This window comes from Peromyscus maniculatus, chromosome 4 (assembly GCF_049852395.1).
Source record: "Peromyscus maniculatus bairdii isolate BWxNUB_F1_BW_parent chromosome 4, HU_Pman_BW_mat_3.1, whole genome shotgun sequence".
Classification (NCBI taxonomy): Eukaryota; Metazoa; Chordata; class Mammalia; order Rodentia; family Cricetidae; genus Peromyscus; species Peromyscus maniculatus.
In genome coordinates, this window is record NC_134855.1 from 103,420,499 (window position 1) to 103,437,425 (window position 16,927).

Sequence of the window (16,927 nt, forward strand, 5' to 3'; positions counted from 1 at the left end):
AGACAGGCATCTGTAACTCCAGCTTCAGAGACTGTCCAGGAGGTCATGGACCAGCTGGCATGCCCAACACACTGGAACAGCAACAGAGACTGTCTCAAACAAGGAACTGAGGACTGACACCAGAGACTGTCCTCTGACCGCGACACATAAGGCATGACACCAGCATAGCCATGTTTACATATATACACACACACAGACACACACAGACACACACACACACACACACACACACACACACCCCTCGTATGCACAGCTACATACAAAAACAGAGGTTAAGTCCATGAAGAATTCAGGAAGTAACAAACTGCCCCCGTCAACTACTGCATTCAACAGTCACACTTAACCTTGACTACGTTTTTCGTGGTTTACTAAACTGCTGGTGAAATGTGAAAAGATAATCATCTTGGACACCATCAATACAAAATGATTATGTGCCCTAGTAAAACTGCCTCTGGGTGAATATGGCAAAACCATGCATTAATACAAACAGTGACTCCTATATTTGACCAGAGAGCTGACCATTTAAAAAAAAAAAAATCAAAGCATAGACTATATATATGGATAGTGTGCTTTTTAAAATACAGCTATTTGGTTCACATTTTCATTCTAGCCAGGAAACTTTTCCTAACCCCATTAACAAGAAGAATATAAAAAGCATGTTCTGACTCAGACCAGACAGACCTCTGACCCAGCACTCATTTTCTGGTCATCATCCCCACCCCCAACACACACACACACACACACACACACACACACACACACACACACACACACACACACAAAGGGATAAATATTTCCAGAATCTTGCTTTCGTGACCAAATTTTAATGTATATTTTCTTTTTCAAAAATATTTTTATTTTTTTTAATTATGAGTGACCATAACCACTGGGTCACAGGCCTTAGTGGAGCTGGAGTCACAAATGGCTGTGACCTATGTAATGTGGGTGCTGAAAAATAAACTCACATCCTCTTACAAGGGCAATGACAAGCTCTTAGCCGCTGAACCATCACCTCTCCAGCTGCAGTAGAAAGGATCTTTGGATAGACCTTACAGGATGCAATAGAGCTGTCAGCAATTAAGCACCGAAGGTCCTCCTTCAAAACCCTGGACTCTGGCAGCTGTGCAGTTTCCATGTCTTTACTAATGAGACGGGGTAAAAACAGCGTAGGTGTAAGAAAGGAGTGACTGTAACTGACTGTGGGAAACCTGACATCTCCGAGATAAGGACTCCGCCCTCCTGTAGATGCCTGCTTCATCAAAAGTCCACTCTCCGCACTTCCAGAGAGCTCGTCTTATTATCCTTCGCTTGTGGCTTCAAACTTCAGCCTTTACATGAAAACAATCACGTATTGTGAAGCTATAAAGCGAGATTCTGCTTAAGTCACACTAACATTCATGACTACAATTGTGAACTAAATGTTAAGGGCCCTGGGAGTTAGGAAACGGCACCCACTAGGCTTACACGCTAACTTCTCTTACAGAATGGAAAACAGCCAGAACGCAACAGGTTGCTTCAGACCCTTTCCAAATGCTGTTCTGACTACAAAGGGCACGGAGAAGCAACTGGGGGTCGGGGGCACACAGCCATGGACACAAATGACGACAACCTCCTGCGATCCGTGGTACCGACAACCGCTTGGACAAACCCAGGTAGGCAGAGGACAGCAACCCTAAAATACAGGAAGCTCCCTCCACCTAGTGTACTCACGCAGCGCCCTTACCAAAGAGCTGGGCCCGGCGCCCAGGAACCCGAGGCGCGCACAGGTCTGCCGGTGCAGCGCGGGGACCGAGGGCCAGGCAGGGAGCCAGCGTGCACAGTCGCCCCGGTGCAGGAGACTCGAAGGCAGCTCCCGATCCCGCAGCAGCCCGCCCGGCCGTGAAGACTGCAGTCACCGAAGCGCCCTCCAGCCACCTGCAACTCCTACTTCCAGCCTCAGAGCACCTTCCCGGTCCAACCAAGCCCGCGAACCCCGCCACTCGATGAGCAGCCGCCTCCTCCAATCGCCGCCGCCGCTTGATGGGCCGGCCGGCTGGGCGGAGCGACAGGGCGGAAAACCCGCCTCCCACATGGTCGGTTGAGAGGTCGCCTGCAGTTGCTAGAGCGCGGCTGTTCGAAGAGGGCGCCAGTGGCGGCGGGAAGCTCCCCGGAGCCCCCATTGGGGAAGTCGTAAGCCAATCACAAAGGCCTTCTGAGAGGGCGGGCTTAGAGTTGCCTAGAGACGGCGGAGCGTTTGCCCTTCCAGAGAGAGGTAAGCGAGTAAGCACACTCGGTCTTTCCCCCATCAACTCGTAGAAGTTTCCTCCAACTTCCAGCCTTGGTAGTTGTTAACTTTGGCCGTATCCTCAGACGTGACATGTGTAAATGAGTGTTTCTTTGCTGATAGGATTGTGCTTGCTCCCAGGTGCCTCTTCACTGCATGCTTGAATCCCCTTGGATGTTAGCCTATCGTTAAATCCCCTTACGTCGTTGAACTTGGAGACCACAACCACATGGAGTAAATCTTATGTTTGCCTTCCACTTTTAGCTCGTCTCTCTTAATTGAGGGAGGGTGGCCGGACGTGGCATGAACACAGGTTGTAGCCCCCTGAGTTCTGTGATAATTACTGTCTCTGGCTTCTTTGGTAAAAAGGGTCCCGATGAATACTTGGTGGCGTAAATTACCACGTCCTTTTAAACCTTTGCCATGTGTACCATGTGGAGTAAAATACTTTTCCGAGGCTCTTCCAAATCTGGCTAGTTTTGCTCCACCAACTGCCACCCCATCCTTGTAATGCCCGCCTTGACCCCCCAGCTGGGTATCTGATACAGAATGAGAGCTCGATCCAGGGAAACAATGAAACCCCAAGGCTGAACTTCCAAGATGGCTTCCGTTTCAGCTGTGCCGTGTTTTGTTTTTGTTTGTTTGTTTGTTTGTTTGTTTGTTTGTTTTCACTTCTACAGCCCTTCACCCACTTCGCCCTCAGGACACACTTCACTTTGTGGAAGTGGAGTCCGCTACCACGGTCCACAATGTGCACGCCTGCTGCAAGGGCAGCTGCATCTCTTTCCTGTTAGAGTTGGTTACTATGTGTCTGTTTCCCTCACAGAACAATAGGAACATCTTGAGGTATTTACTTTTAAGCATTTATCATCCTGCTTCATGGCCCATGCTAGGCACTCAAAAGCAACGGTGTTAACTTGTTCATGAATAAATTAAAGGAATGGGCAAATAAAGGAAGATGTTGGGTGCAGAAAAGATCAATGAAAGGCATTCAGGTAAATGGCAATTGTTCAGAAGGTGAGCCAAGATATCTGCTAAGGAGAATGAGACTTGGGCACACTTCATTACCAAACTATGTCTAGTGTTCCATGCTGAGGTGCATGGTGGAGTTCTGTAGCGAGAACAGTAAGACATATGAGAGGAATAGTTGGCTCTTTGAGTTATGTACTTTTCCTTCCAGAATTTCTGTCCCCTAGCATCCTCAATCTAGAGCTGCCATGAAGTTCTGTTGGGTCTACGTGCCTTTGTGAAGCCTCACTCAGGCGGGTGTAACTTTCCCTGTTTCTTCTCATGTTTTCTCTGGGAACCCACATATGTTTTCTCCGGGACTTTGAGCTTTTACCCTCTTTCTCTCAAGCTCCCCTCCCCGACATCTGGCTGCTGGTCCACCATGTTGGCCTGTACTCCAGCTTAACTCAAACATCATGGCTTTTTCTCCTCCTCTGGGCAACTACCGAGATTGACAGCTTGACTACTCTGGGGGTTTCCTTTGAACTCTTGTACAGTTGTCCTCAAGCTCCCATTTGAGTTCATTCTTAGTTTCTGTTACTAAGGAGACCAAGAACGGGGACCCTGCTTTCCCTGGAATCACTGCTGTGCCCTGGGAAGCTGACCTTTAAGGGAACATCAACAAGCTCTCTCACTCTGCCTTCAAGTTACCTCAGTCAGTAAAGAATCCAGCAGGTCAGAGACAGAGCAGAAAAAAAAAATCAGGTTATTAATGCTCTTAGCTGACCCTCTCTTTTGCATCCTCAGGATCAGCTGTGACCCCCGTCCCAGGACCCTCCACAGCTCCCCAGGATCAGCTGTGATCCCCCCCACCCCAGGACCCTCCACAGCTCCTGTATGCAGCCATATGGCTCTCCAGATTCTATATCTGCTCTCACCCTCTCCCTTCTCCTGGGCCCTAGAGCACTGCATTCTACTTGTGGTTTCTCTATACTTTAACCGTTCCTTAAATACCCTTTATTAAGCTCTCCTCAAATTTCTCAGTTTGAATGAGCCATCTGTTTCCTGTCAAGACACTGATCCACCACACATATGATAAAATTTCCAAGTCCCAAAATACCAGACATATAGTGTCTATTGTCACAAAGCAATATTCATTTATTTTTTTTTTTAGAAAAGTCATTTACAGATATTTACAGGCAAATGAACCACCATTTTAAAATAGAGGTTGAGAAGATGAGATTAAAGTAGCATGCAGACATTTCTTGCATCTTTTGGGTGTGTGTGAACTTTAGTGTCTTTAGTATCTGAAAGTGCAGATTTGCTTCCCTAGCTACAACACCACTTGAGTCCAGTGTTGACTACCCATGTGTGCTGCTTACACTATCAGAGCTCCCTGCATCTGGACCTCCTGGCTACCCAGTCTCTGTGCATCAGCTGGAAGGAGACCATAGTCCTACCCTGTCTCTGATGCAGGTGGCCTACAAGTTCCTATCACTGCGCTGATCCATTTTATGAAGAAAAATTATGAAGACTTAAGATATATGGGGGAAATCAATGAAATATACATTATTTTCTAACTGTGGGAAGGAAACCTACATAAGAAGCCAATGGTAGCAGAAATAAAATGGTGGGTTGTTACATAAAAATGTCAGACTTCAATGTATTTGATTTCTGATGATTTCTATCCAAAAGAACTAGTCCATATTGTACTCAAAACTTACCAAATATATCATAAACCACAAAGGTTAAGTTGTATCTACTTAGCCAAAATGAAGTAGTATTAAGATAACTATCCAGAGAACTCAGAATTAATATTTCTCTCCCTCTCCCCCTCTCTCTTCCCTCCTCTCTCTCTCCCTCTCTATCTCTCCTTTAGTAATGGCCATTTCTTTATATGCAAATGCAAGTAAGAACTGACTGAGTATTTCTGCTATTACTAAAACAACCAGATCCACTTATATCAACATTACCTGCTTTACACTGAAACGCCTGGGGTGGAGCTATGTGAGCGATGACTTGTTTAAACCCTTGAGCAGTTGAGTATAGACACAGAGTAAGGGGAAGTCCTAAATGTTTCCCCTTCACTACACAAGCTGCTTCTCAGTATTAATTTCTAACAAAGGAAAAACTATGTTAAGGTGCCAACGGACCTTGGAATGCACCTCTGAGCTCCCTCATCTTATAAACAAGAAAACAGGAATCCAGACAGGTTTAGCAACCTGCCAAGAGCCACAGAGATGAATAGTCTGAGCCTAGAGCTTCTCTGAGGATTCTTAATTTCACCACCAGTTTACCATCGGGCTGGGTGTGGCAGGCCTTTCCAACCCTTCACCTATGTGTCTTCTCACTCTGCGTTTGGTCTGATCACATGTAGAGAGGGAGACAGGACACACCCAGAGGTGACACTAGGATTCGGAGGCAGCCAATCAGAAGGAGAGTTTCCTCTACTTTGAATTACCTTCTGTACTCTCAGCAAGGATGGAACCAGTGGGGACTGAGCATGAAGAACACTGGCTTTGTTTACCGTCTTTTATAGCTATGTACTCAAAATCAGAAGGAAACAAGAGATTTGGCCTCATGAACATGTCCCATGCTGCATATGAACAGTGCAGATAGCTAAGATTGAGGAACATGGGCCAGTGAATTCGGGCCCCAACCTTTTCATCAACAAAGGAGACAGAATGATGAAACCATCAGTGGCTTTCGCTTTCATTGCATGACATAGACACAGTCTGAATTTGATGTCAGTGTCGTCTTTAACATGGCAGCAACAGTGAGTGCTACTAAAAGAGAAAGCGGTTCAAGTCAACACTGCTCATCAAATTGCTTCCTCCTGCTTTTTTAGCAAGGAAAAGCTGTTTTGGCAACTGGTTCTGTAGCTATAGAAGAGGAAAACACTTGGAACTACCCTCCCCCCATATGAAAATGTCCCCAGATTATCAAGTCCAAGGCACATACCACTGCCTGAGCAGTTCTAGTTGTCTTTAGCATATGAAACTGTAGTTGTGCTCTTAGCTCTTAATGCAATGTGGCCTTTACAAAGTGACCTCCGTGCATTTGCATAACTCCTTCTCAAAGGGATCGAAAGTCTTCCTCTCTGATCTTCATATTTAGAGGGCATTTTATTAGTTCTCTCTTTTATAAAAGACATAGTCCGTGGTGGTCTCAGAAAGACATGTTTCACACTTTGTGTTCTATTTCATCTGGAGAAAAGGCTTGAGTTGTCCTTGTCCCTGACACAAAAAGGATATTCTTCTGACGTCACTGCCACAGTGTCTGGAGCTGTCATTTCCTGGAAGGCCCAAGTCCTGTATTATTACCTTTTCTTACTGGCTGTTTAAGGCTTAATTCACTTCCAGAAGAGATGATTGGCAAACTATTATCCATATGGTATTTGATAAGGTGGCCAACATTATCAAACACATGGTCCTTGGTCCTCACCTGGGAAAGGAAGCACAAATATATTCAGGTTGAATGCTAGTAGTTCTTCTGAGAGATGTAAACAATTGTGGAGGGTGTGTCCCTAGGAGTAGATATTTCACAGAGTAAAGGAAAGGTGCTTTTTCACTCTAGCCTCCTTGATAAACCGTTTTATCACTCCCCATGACCCTTATACAGCAGCGTTCCTGTAGGTTCAGAAAATGGCTAGCCCTTGCCATTAATCCAAGTCTACAGTCAGCCTCTCTGCAATGCTGTTGCTTGATAAATTCTATCACATCACCACTTCTATAAATATCCAGGTGATCTGTGTACAGGCACATTACCAGGATTACAGCTATCTTCCATAGAATGGAGTGTTCCACACTACCCCATCTCTAACAAAAGCAGGCCCCTTGGAGAAGTCCTGCCTCTCCCCAGAGCCTCAACACAAATCCTATCCCCTCCAAGAAGGCTCCTTGGACCTTCCCAAGAGGCATTCATTCATGTCACCTTCCTGCAAGCTTCATTAACTGTAGCTGACTCAGAAATGTCTGTTTCATGGTATCTACTGTCCCCATGCTGAAGGAAATGGATTTGTAGTATTTCCTCCAGGATTGTCATGCACCTACCATCTGCATGCTTTTCTGTCTCCTGGGCTCACTGTCTTGGTCACCTGACCTCATGTATGCTCCTGTGTGGAGGATAGTGAAACCTTCCCGGAGAGAGAAGGCCTGCCGCCAGCACACACCTACTTAATCTTGCCAGCTTCCTACAGGGGATTCTGAGTTCTGCCTGCGAATTGGTTTCAGCATATTGGAATAACCGGCAGAATTTGAATATGGGCTATAACCTAGATAATGAACTTACAATTGAATTTCCTGATTTTGATTATTATACTAGAGCTATGAAAGAAAGTGTCCTTAGTTTTTGTAAGCACACAAGACAAGGAAAAGGAGACAAGGACTTTAGTATATTCTCTAAGGTCTTTGAACTTCAGTGAAGATTTTCTCTCTTCCTGTTCCAGTTTAGCTGAGGAATCCTGCTGCATTCTTAATTCCAACTCATTCCGTCTCTTCTCCCTCCGTGTTTCTCCAGCCAACACTGTGCTCCAGGATTCCACAGTTCCCACCCTGGGGTAGCAGTTACTGTCCCTGTGTGTCCCACACACTCCACTGTACTTCCCAATCAATCCTACAGATGTTAAGTTACCCCTCCTAGCCCACAGACCACAAACTAGGCACTGGACAAATGCACAGATGCTGTTGAGCCGGAAGTTTTAAAGTATTCTAAGTTGAAAAAGAAGAGAGCATACATAAAACTCTATCTGGTGACCCTGCCGGCCCCTGCTCTGCATGGCAGCAGTCGGGACGGCTGAGTGGTGACTGTTTTTGCAGTTCGGCAGAGTCAGCCCCACCCTGTGCTCACCCCATTATTTACCCACTTCTTCCTTATATACGGTTGGGCCCTGCAATATTTGCCTTTGTAAACCCACCTACAAAAGCTTTTACAAACTGTGTGATTAAAAAAAGAAAATGCGCCGGGCGGTGGTGGCGCACGCCTTTAATCCCAGCACTCGGGAGGCAGAGCCAGGCGGATCGCTGTGAGTTCGAGGCCAGCCTGGGCTACCAAGTGAGCTCCAGGAAAGGCGCAAAACTACGCAGAGAAACCCTGTCTCGAAAAACCAAAAAAAAAAAAAAAAAAAAAGAAAATGCTGGTCGGTGGTGGGGCAGACCTTTAATCCCAGCACTCAAGAGGCAGAGATGGATCTCTGTGAGTTCGAGGCCAGCCTGGTCTACAGAGCGAGATCCAGGACAGGCACCAAAATGACACAGAGAAACCCTGTCTCAAAAAACTAAACAAACCAAACAAACAAACACATTACATGAGACTTGAAATATGTCATCCAATACTGTCAACTCAAACTTTCTCCAACTGAAACTACGCTGCTTTCAGAACCACAACTCATTTCCCCAGACGGTGGCAACCATCCTTCTACTTCATGCTTTTAGGAGTCTGGCTTCCTAAGATACCTCATTTAAGTGGAATCATGTGACATTTGTCCAGGGACTGGCTGGTTTTTACTTAACCAAACTTAACGTGCTCTCAACATCCTTGAGAACACGGTGGCATGTGACCAGCTGTCCTTCGCATGTCTCAGCAGTATTCCTTTTCATGTACACAGCATATCTTCTTTCTCCTCTCATCCATGAACTTGGCCATTACTTCCACCTCTTGGCTATTGGGATATCACTACTGTGAGCACAATGGAGTCCTCCTGAAGATCTCCATTCTCCTGACCAGAAGTGAAGCTGTGACTTTGCATGGCTGGTATACTTTTCAGTTTCTGAGAAACTTTCCCACTGTTTTCTGTTTTTAGGGATGGATAATAGCCAGCTTAGTAGACTTGAGGTGGACACTCACTGTGGCTTTGATTCGAATACGTGTTGATTAGAAATGCTGGGCACTTTTTGCCATCTGTCACTCGGCTGTGGGCCTTCTCTTCTCTGGAGAAATGGCTCATCCTGGAGGGATGTTTTGTTTTGTTTTTGTGAGTTGCAGGGTTTCCTTATGTGTTTTGGATATTAACGCCACCAAACTTAGAGTCTGCAAACATTTTCCTCATTCTGTGGTTGCCTATTAACTTGGTAGTGCAAAGCATTTAGTTTAGTGCAGACCCACTTCTCTGTGTTTGCTTTTTGGTGCTGGAATCCTAGCAATCTGTTTGTTTGTTTGTTTGTTTGTTTGTTTTGTTTGGTTGTTTTTTGGTTTTTCAAGACAGACTTTCTCTGCATAACAAACAGTCCTGGCTGTCCTGGAACTTACTCTGTAGACCAGGCTGGCCTAAAACTCACAAAGATCCTCCTGCCTCTGCCTCCCAAATGCTTGGATTAAAGGTGTGCGCCACCATCCCCTGGCTTCTGGCAATCTTATCTAGTAAATAGTTAACAAGACCATTGTTATAGAAGCACTCCCCTCGTTTTCTCCTGGCAGTTTTGTGGTTTCATGTCTTGCAGTTGAGTCTTTGACCCATTTTGAGTTAACTTTTGTTAGTGGTGTAAGAATCCAGTTTCCTCCTTCAGTTTCCCACGGGCATTTGGAGAGCATCCTTCCTCTGATGTTTGCTTTGAGAAGATTTAGTGAGCTTCTTAAAGATCACTTGACTGCACACATAAATCTGTTCCTGGGTCCACGATGCTGGTCCATTGGTCTAGTCGTCTAACTTTATGTCCACACTACTGTTTTTGATTAAGGTAGCGCTGTAATGTGTTTTGGGGTCTTCAGCTTTATTATTCTTCAAAAAAAAAAAAAAAAAAAAAAAAAAGAGGGGGAGGATTTGGTTATTCAGACTTCTTTGTACCAGGTGACCGTGAATGTTAGGATTTCCTGTGTCTACAAAATGCCATCGGGAGTTTTATAAGAATTGTAGTTGCATGTGTAGATTGCTTTGGGTGGTGCGGACATTTAGTGATGCTCAGTCTTCTAACCCACGAAGGAGACATCTTCCTGTTTATTTGCATCCTTTTCAGTTCCTTTCATTAGTGTTTTATAGTTCTCACTGCAGAAATATTTCTGTTGTTGTTGTTGTTGTTCTTGGTTTTTGTTTTTGAGACAAGGTTTCTCTATGTAGCCTTGGCTGTCCTGGAACTCACTCTGTAGACCAGGCTGGCCTCAAATTCTCAGAGATTGGCCTACCTCTGCCTCCCGAGGACTGGGATTAAAAGCGTGTGCCACCACCTCCTGGCTGTATTCTTTCTTCTTGGTTGAGTTTATTCCTAAGTACCTTTTTATTATTGGTGCCATTATAAATGTAACTGTTTTAATTTCCTTCTGGATAGTTTTCATTTGTGTGTAGAAACTCAACTAATTTTGCATAAAAATATGCTGTCTGCTGTGAATTCTTCCTATATGACATTTATTATGTCCTTCCTATTATTATTTTTGTAATTTTATTACTATTAATTTCTTCCTGATTTTTTTTTTTTTTTTTTTTTTTTTTTTGGTTTTTAGAGACAGGGTTTCTCTGTGTAGCTTTGCACCTTTCCTGGAACTCACTTGGTAGCCCAGGCTGGCCTCGAACTCACAGAGATCCGCCTGGCTCTGCCTCCCGAGTGCTGGGATTAAAGGCTGCACCACCACTGCCCGGCTCTTCCTGATTTCTTACGTGTGTGTGTGTGTGTGTGTGTGTGTGTGTGTGTGTGTTTCCATCATAAAAGGATGGAAATTCTGTTAAATGCCTTTTCTACATTCATGGAGATGAACGTGCAGTTTTTATTCCTCTTCCCATTCTGATGGCTAATCTTGGTTGTCAACTTGACCACATCTGAATCACCTAAAACCCTAGCAGCTGGGCACATCTGTGAGGGATTTTCTTGACTGGGTCATTTGAGGTGAGAAGACCCACTCTATCTGGCCTTGGTGTCCAGATAACACTCATCAAAAAAGATGAGTTCAGCTGTTCCTTTCATCATGAGCTTGAGAAGGGCCAGGGCTCATTCTCTAGACACTGGACATCGTTCACCAGTAAAGCCACTTGGCCCAGAGCCTTTCTCTGGTGGGGAAGTTTTGATTACTGGGTCCACCTTCCGAGCAACTTTATTATGTTTAGATTCTCTATTTCCTTGTGATTCAGTCCTGGGGTATGATGTGATTTTAGACACCTGTCCATTTCTTCTAGCTTATCCAGCTTGTTGGCATATAGTTGAATATAGAAATCTTTTATATCTTAATTACTTGATACCCATTATAGTGCATTTTTTGTATGTATCTTAGCTAAAAGTTTATCAATTTTCTTAATACTTAAAAAAAAAATCTTGTTCGCGGCCTTATGTCATTTAATTCTGCATTGCTGTGACCTTGGCTGTGGTTTTCCTCACCTGCAGGAGTCTGCTACAGCTACACGTTTGTCCTACTGAGCTGAACTGAAAAGGGCAGAGAGAGGCTGTCCTCCACATCCTGTTCCAGCGTGGCTTCCCAAGGCTCTAACCACACCACTTGTCCTGGCTGTGTGGCTCAAGGAAAAGTAAACCCTTAGCCTTGACCTCTGCTGAATACTATGTGCAGATGAGAACTGGGATGTACAATGATAACACAGTCATACCTTGCCTTCGGGATCCACCAAGAGGAGGTGCTTTGCCTGGCCACCTTGTAGTCCGCTCAGCACATACTGGCCAGGAGATGTTATACTCTCTCGAACCAGGAAGTCCCCGTCCTTCACCAGCAGCCTCTCGGCTGCCCGCCTGCTCAGCCTGCCATGGAAGCATTCCTCATTCCACAGCTGCTGCTTGATGTGTGGCAGAGAGTGTGAGCTCACAGGCTGGGCGGTGGCTCCGGGCTGCACAGTTTCTGGTGCCTCTAAAACCAAAACACAAAAGAGATACCACAAAGTATCTCCTCATCAGTCCATTCATCCTTCCGTGTTCAGGCCCTGTTTAAACAACACCGCAGGACAAATGTCCTGCCTGGCAGGCCCTAAGTTAGAGGTGAATTTAAACACTGTCATTGGCTTCTGTCACTAGGAGAGGTGACCAGGCACAAGAGTGAACACAGTGTTATTATGGACCGTGGTGACGATAATTACTGTGTGGTTCTCATTTATTATAACAGGCTCTTGTAAGGGCTTTACACAGTTCATGTTATTTTATTTTCACAATTAGACAGGCCTCCAAATTAGATTTTAAGAAAGGGTAAGTTACTTATTCAAAGCCACTCTGTTAATGTTGTAGATCTGGGATCTGAAACAAGGACCATCTGACTCCAAAGCTTGGGCTTTTTAGTCCACAAACTCCAAGGCACTGGCGCTGGATGTAAAAACTTTCCATTTTCCAAATTTGTCTAGCTGCTCTATCTCTGTAATGCCCATGAAGGTCGATGGGAGATGGCAATGGTGTCAGGGTGATACACAGCATCTCCTAGACATAGCACACTCAGGAGGCTGAGACAGGAAGATTGCTGAGAATGTAAGTCTAGCCTGGGCTACACAGCAAGTTTGAGACAAGCCTATAACTCAATGAGATCTTTCCTCAAAGCAAAGTAAATGGCTCAGAGGTTAAGAGCACTGGCTGCTCTTGCCCAGGACCCTGAGTTCAGTTCCTATGACCCACAGGCTGGCACACAACTACCTAGAACTCTTAATTCCAAGGGATCTGGCTTCCTCTTCTGGCCACCATGGGCACTACATGCATGTGATGTACTTGGCGGGGCAGGGCTCGACAACACACGACTCAAACACTCACATGTATGTGTATGTGTATGTGTATGTGTATATGTATGTACATATATATCATGAAAATAAATAAATCTTTTTTAAATCCACCAAAATAGTCAACTATCAATTTTTATGAATGAATTTTGGTAAAAGTCATATATTTAATGACAAGTTAACACAAAATGAGCCACAGAAACCAACACTGTGTTTTGCGATGCAAAGACTCTTTTGCCTAGAAACCAGTCTTCACTAACACAAAGGAGCATTCCCAGGCCCTTATGGGAGGGTCTCACCAAGAGAAATGCACTGGACTCAAACTGTGGAACTTATATCCCACCATGCTGTGACGTCACTGGTATCGACAACCCACAGTACCCCTTAGACAGCCCAAGTCCCCTGTCAGTACGCTGGATCCCTGCCCTACTTAAGAATGTCTGTGCACATGATAATTATAGTTAGCACCACGAACATATCTTGTAAAAAAATCTTCAGTCTAAAAGCTAATGGTTGGCAAGAATGCTCCCCCACAAATCACCATCTCTTCCGCCGTTGCCAGAACGGGCCTGAGGAAATGTGTCCAGACAGTGACTAATACTTGTAGTTGGCCTTGGTGCTGCCTGTTCTTGGATACAGTGGAAACCGTCTAACGAGCAGTCCTGTGTGTGTTTGTGTCCGGGACGGGCGCCACAGAGTGCAGAGCGATGCATGCAGGCATGCATCATGTCGGGGGCATGCTCCGCACAAGTGTGAGGCTATGCATTGTGAGGCATGCATTGTGAGGGTGCAGGCGGCTTAGTGTGATGCATGCTTTTGGCTTGTTCTGAGATTATGAGCGGCTTTTGGACGAGGACAAAACAGAAGAAAACAGACATTATATCATCTTGAAAAGAGTCAACAGTCATGGGCCAGCCTGGGAATGCAGACAGCGTTTTCTAACACAGGTTCCCAGATTAGGACAAGACACAGCGCACTGAGCAATTTCAAATGTTCTCTTAGCATCAAATTCTGTTAGAAGCAAACTATGTGATAGATTTTCCAATTCGTTTTAACTTGAAAAGTTATATATGTTCATTTGTTTTAATTTGGGAAACGAAAACAAAGAAAAAGTCAACCATGGTCTCATCACCAACTGTCACAGCTCAGTGCTGTGGCATGTCACTCAATACCTTGGTTCTGTGTGATAACTGATGCTAAGTGAACTGCATGCTTATGGTATGCAGCACACAAGCACACTTATTCTAAAACAGAAGGGCGGGTTCAGAGGGGAGTGCTCATTTTTTAAAGACGGGCAGAGGGGTAAGTAGTAGGTCCTTAGTAATTCATCAGCATGGAGAGTAATCAGAGGGAACTGTTGAGATCTGGAGTGCTAGGTACAGCCATCGGGGCTTGGAAAGAGGGTTTTTCATTTCTCAATTACCCCCATTCTTTATCATTTGCATTCTGTGAGTATCTACATTACTTTTGAATTTTTAAAATGTCTAATAAAATGCATGCAAAAGTGAGGAGAGTCCCGTAACTCAGGATACAACTGGAAGGCGCAAACTTTGAGGAGACTGTCAAGTTTGAGGTGAAATTTTCTATTTTCTAAAACTCCCCCATTGTCCTCTCAGCACATGGCCTCGTGTCCTGTCGCAGAGGACCGAGAGTGTGGTCAGTTCTGGCCATGTGTAGTCATTATGCTTCAGAAAGTTGCTGTGATGTTAAATTCATGAAAACAAACCATCACTCCTACAGGAAACGCAGGGTCTCCTTCCCAACAAGCCTCAGGCCACAACAGTCTCTTCAGTTAACCCACAGTCTTATTTGATGTGAGTTTTGGATTAAAGATACTGGGTGTAGCATATTTTGTTAACACTGAACTCACAGCCATGGCACTATAATTCATACTTGATTGATGTTTTTATAAACCTGTCTTTTCTCATGAGGGCACTTCACAGTTTTCTTTCACTTAGAAACACTACACATCACTTTAGTACCAGTGCTTGAGGATGATTTTAAACAGCGAAATCATCAAGAAAAATGGCACAAAAAATGTGGGAGGGGGGGCGGGGGAATTGGCATTAAATGTACCACAAAAGGACACTTGAGGTTTCTGTTTGTTTGTTTTGTCTTCATTTTGTGAGACAATTTGACTGGGTAGTCCAGACTGTCCCCAAACTCACTAAGTAAGCCAGTGTGGAGACCCACAGAGGTGATCTAGTGAGAATTTACTCAAGGTCAGAGAATCTGAGCTTGCTTTACCCGGCAGGGCTGCATAATGGGATGATATGGTAACTAGGGGCGTGGTTACCAGGTGTTTGGAAGGGTCTACACTTGTGTACTTTGTGCTTTGATCTTGCAAGGAGGAGGTCTTTTGCCTCTCCCCTTGGCATATTATAAAAAGCCCTTTTGAATAAATCTCTGTGTTACTGGGTATTGACCCAGGGCCCTTCCGAAGCATCCTGTGTCTCTGTCTTTCTTATCGTCTCTTTTTACCTTTCTACCTAATATTTCCTCATTCCTCTCTCCTCCACCCAAGAACCCTTCAACAGGTCGGAGCTAGACTCTGACCGACTCCCACAAGCCAGTTTGGTCTTGAACTCTGTGATCTCTGGCTCGGCCTCCCAGGTGTTGAAACTGTAGGTGTGCACACCACTACACTTGGCACTTAGAGCGTGAAAACCAAAATGAGGTAGAGCTTTCCCTTGCTGATGTCAGTCAGAAACATGTACGTAGAAAGAGGGAGAGTCTTTGTGGCTCTCCGTAGGTCCACAAATCACAACAACCAAGGCATCCTGAGTATTGATTTGAGGGTATGACTAAATCATGCTGAGCAAGCCACTTCTCAACTGTAAACCTGTAAATACTGAGAACTGAGACAAGATTGTATGATGGAATTTACCTGTGTTGCTGAAAGTAAGAATACACCTCCATCAAGTGCCTGAAAATTGGTTAGAAAATTCTGACAAAAAAAAAATGTAAGTGTAAATGAGAGGTTAAGATAGTACCCCAAGTTCAGGCATGGTGGCCACGGCTTTAATCCCAGCACTTGGGAGACAGAGGTAGGCAGATCTCTGTAAGTTCAAGGCCAGCCTGGTCTACAGAGCTAGTTCTAAGACAGCCAAGGCTACACAGAGAAACCCTGTCTCAAAAATCAAAGGAAGGAAGGAAGGAAGGAAGGAAGGAAGGAAGGAAGGAAGGAAGGAAGGAAGGAAGGAAGGAAGGAAATTACAAAGATATGTCAACGTAGTATATACAGCAGTATAGAATAGGGAACTGGCCCAATAGAGAAAGTGTGCTGAGGAGCCCTGAAATACACGTATATATACAGGATCCTAATATAACAGAGTGGTAAGATGAAAGAAAATGTTTTTAATCAACAGTGTTTGGAAAGCTGATTCACAAAAAATTAAGCTAAATCCACTATCTCATAGGAAGTATAAAGGGTCTAGGTAATAAATTATAAAGTCTAAAAGCAAATGCAGTACAAGCCAAACAAGGAAAACTAATCAAAAGGTGTATGTTGGAAACACAGTGGAGATAAAAAACGGAAGTTAATCAAACAGAAAACAAGACAAGCCAGCTGCTTTAGCAAGATTGATAAAATCAATAAACCTAACAAAGGGCCGGCCACTCAAGTAATGAGAAAACAGCTCCAGAGGGGATATATTACCAGAGATCCACAAGACAATAAAGCAACAATCAGAGGAAGAGTCTGTACCAAGTTTCTGAAGAAATGACTTCACCAAGGAACTGACATGCCTCCCTGTTTTGTGTTTTGGTTCCTGAGACAAACTTCAAACTCTCATGCCCACGGCAGTGTGAAACAGGCTGGAAAGAGCTGAAGACTCCAGAGAGGCACGCACGCTGGCATCGGGTCCAGGTGAACACGTGGAGGATGGTGGCAGGAACAAGGCAGGAGGCAGAGCAGGGACGGCAGGACAAGAGTCATCTCGCAGAAGTGAGCCAGGGCGGCAGCAAGTGGCGCCTGTCTCTGGCTCCGATCTTCAGAGTCGCCGCCATCAGGACTCCCAGGGAGTGCTGTCCCTTTGTGAATGTGAGTGTTCAGGGCAGGTGTATACCTATGCCACCATTCGGGCTTGAGTACA

At 44.8% G+C, this 16,927-nt stretch overlaps 2 protein-coding genes and 1 long non-coding RNA gene across 14 annotated transcripts in view; 1 reads left to right on the plus strand and 2 right to left on the minus strand.

The window, feature by feature from the left end:
- Window positions 1-1,856, minus strand: part of Cep152 (centrosomal protein 152) — an 84,820-nt gene extending 82,964 nt beyond the window's left edge. For all 12 annotated transcript variants that reach the window (XR_013050724.1, XM_076570560.1, XM_076570557.1 and 9 more), the window contains exon 1: window positions 1,724-1,856. The gene's annotated coding sequence lies outside the window, so the exon portion shown is untranslated. The remainder of the gene's footprint in view (window positions 1-1,723) is intronic.
- Window positions 1,025-12,952, plus strand: LOC121828998 (uncharacterized). Its single transcript, XR_013050725.1, has 2 exons — window positions 1,025-2,251; window positions 11,515-12,952. It is a non-coding gene; the product is annotated as an uncharacterized LOC121828998 (long non-coding RNA).
- Shc4 (SHC adaptor protein 4) overlaps window positions 4,349-16,927 on the minus strand; it is a 99,835-nt gene continuing 87,256 nt past the window's right edge. Inside the window, exons 11-12 of the mRNA XM_006994074.4 lie at window positions 11,733-11,986; window positions 4,349-6,655 (exon numbers count right to left, since the gene is read on the minus strand). Coding sequence (XP_006994136.2) covers window positions 6,500-6,655; window positions 11,733-11,986 — 410 coding nt within the window. The 3' untranslated portion in view covers window positions 4,349-6,499. The remainder of the gene's footprint in view (window positions 6,656-11,732; window positions 11,987-16,927) is intronic.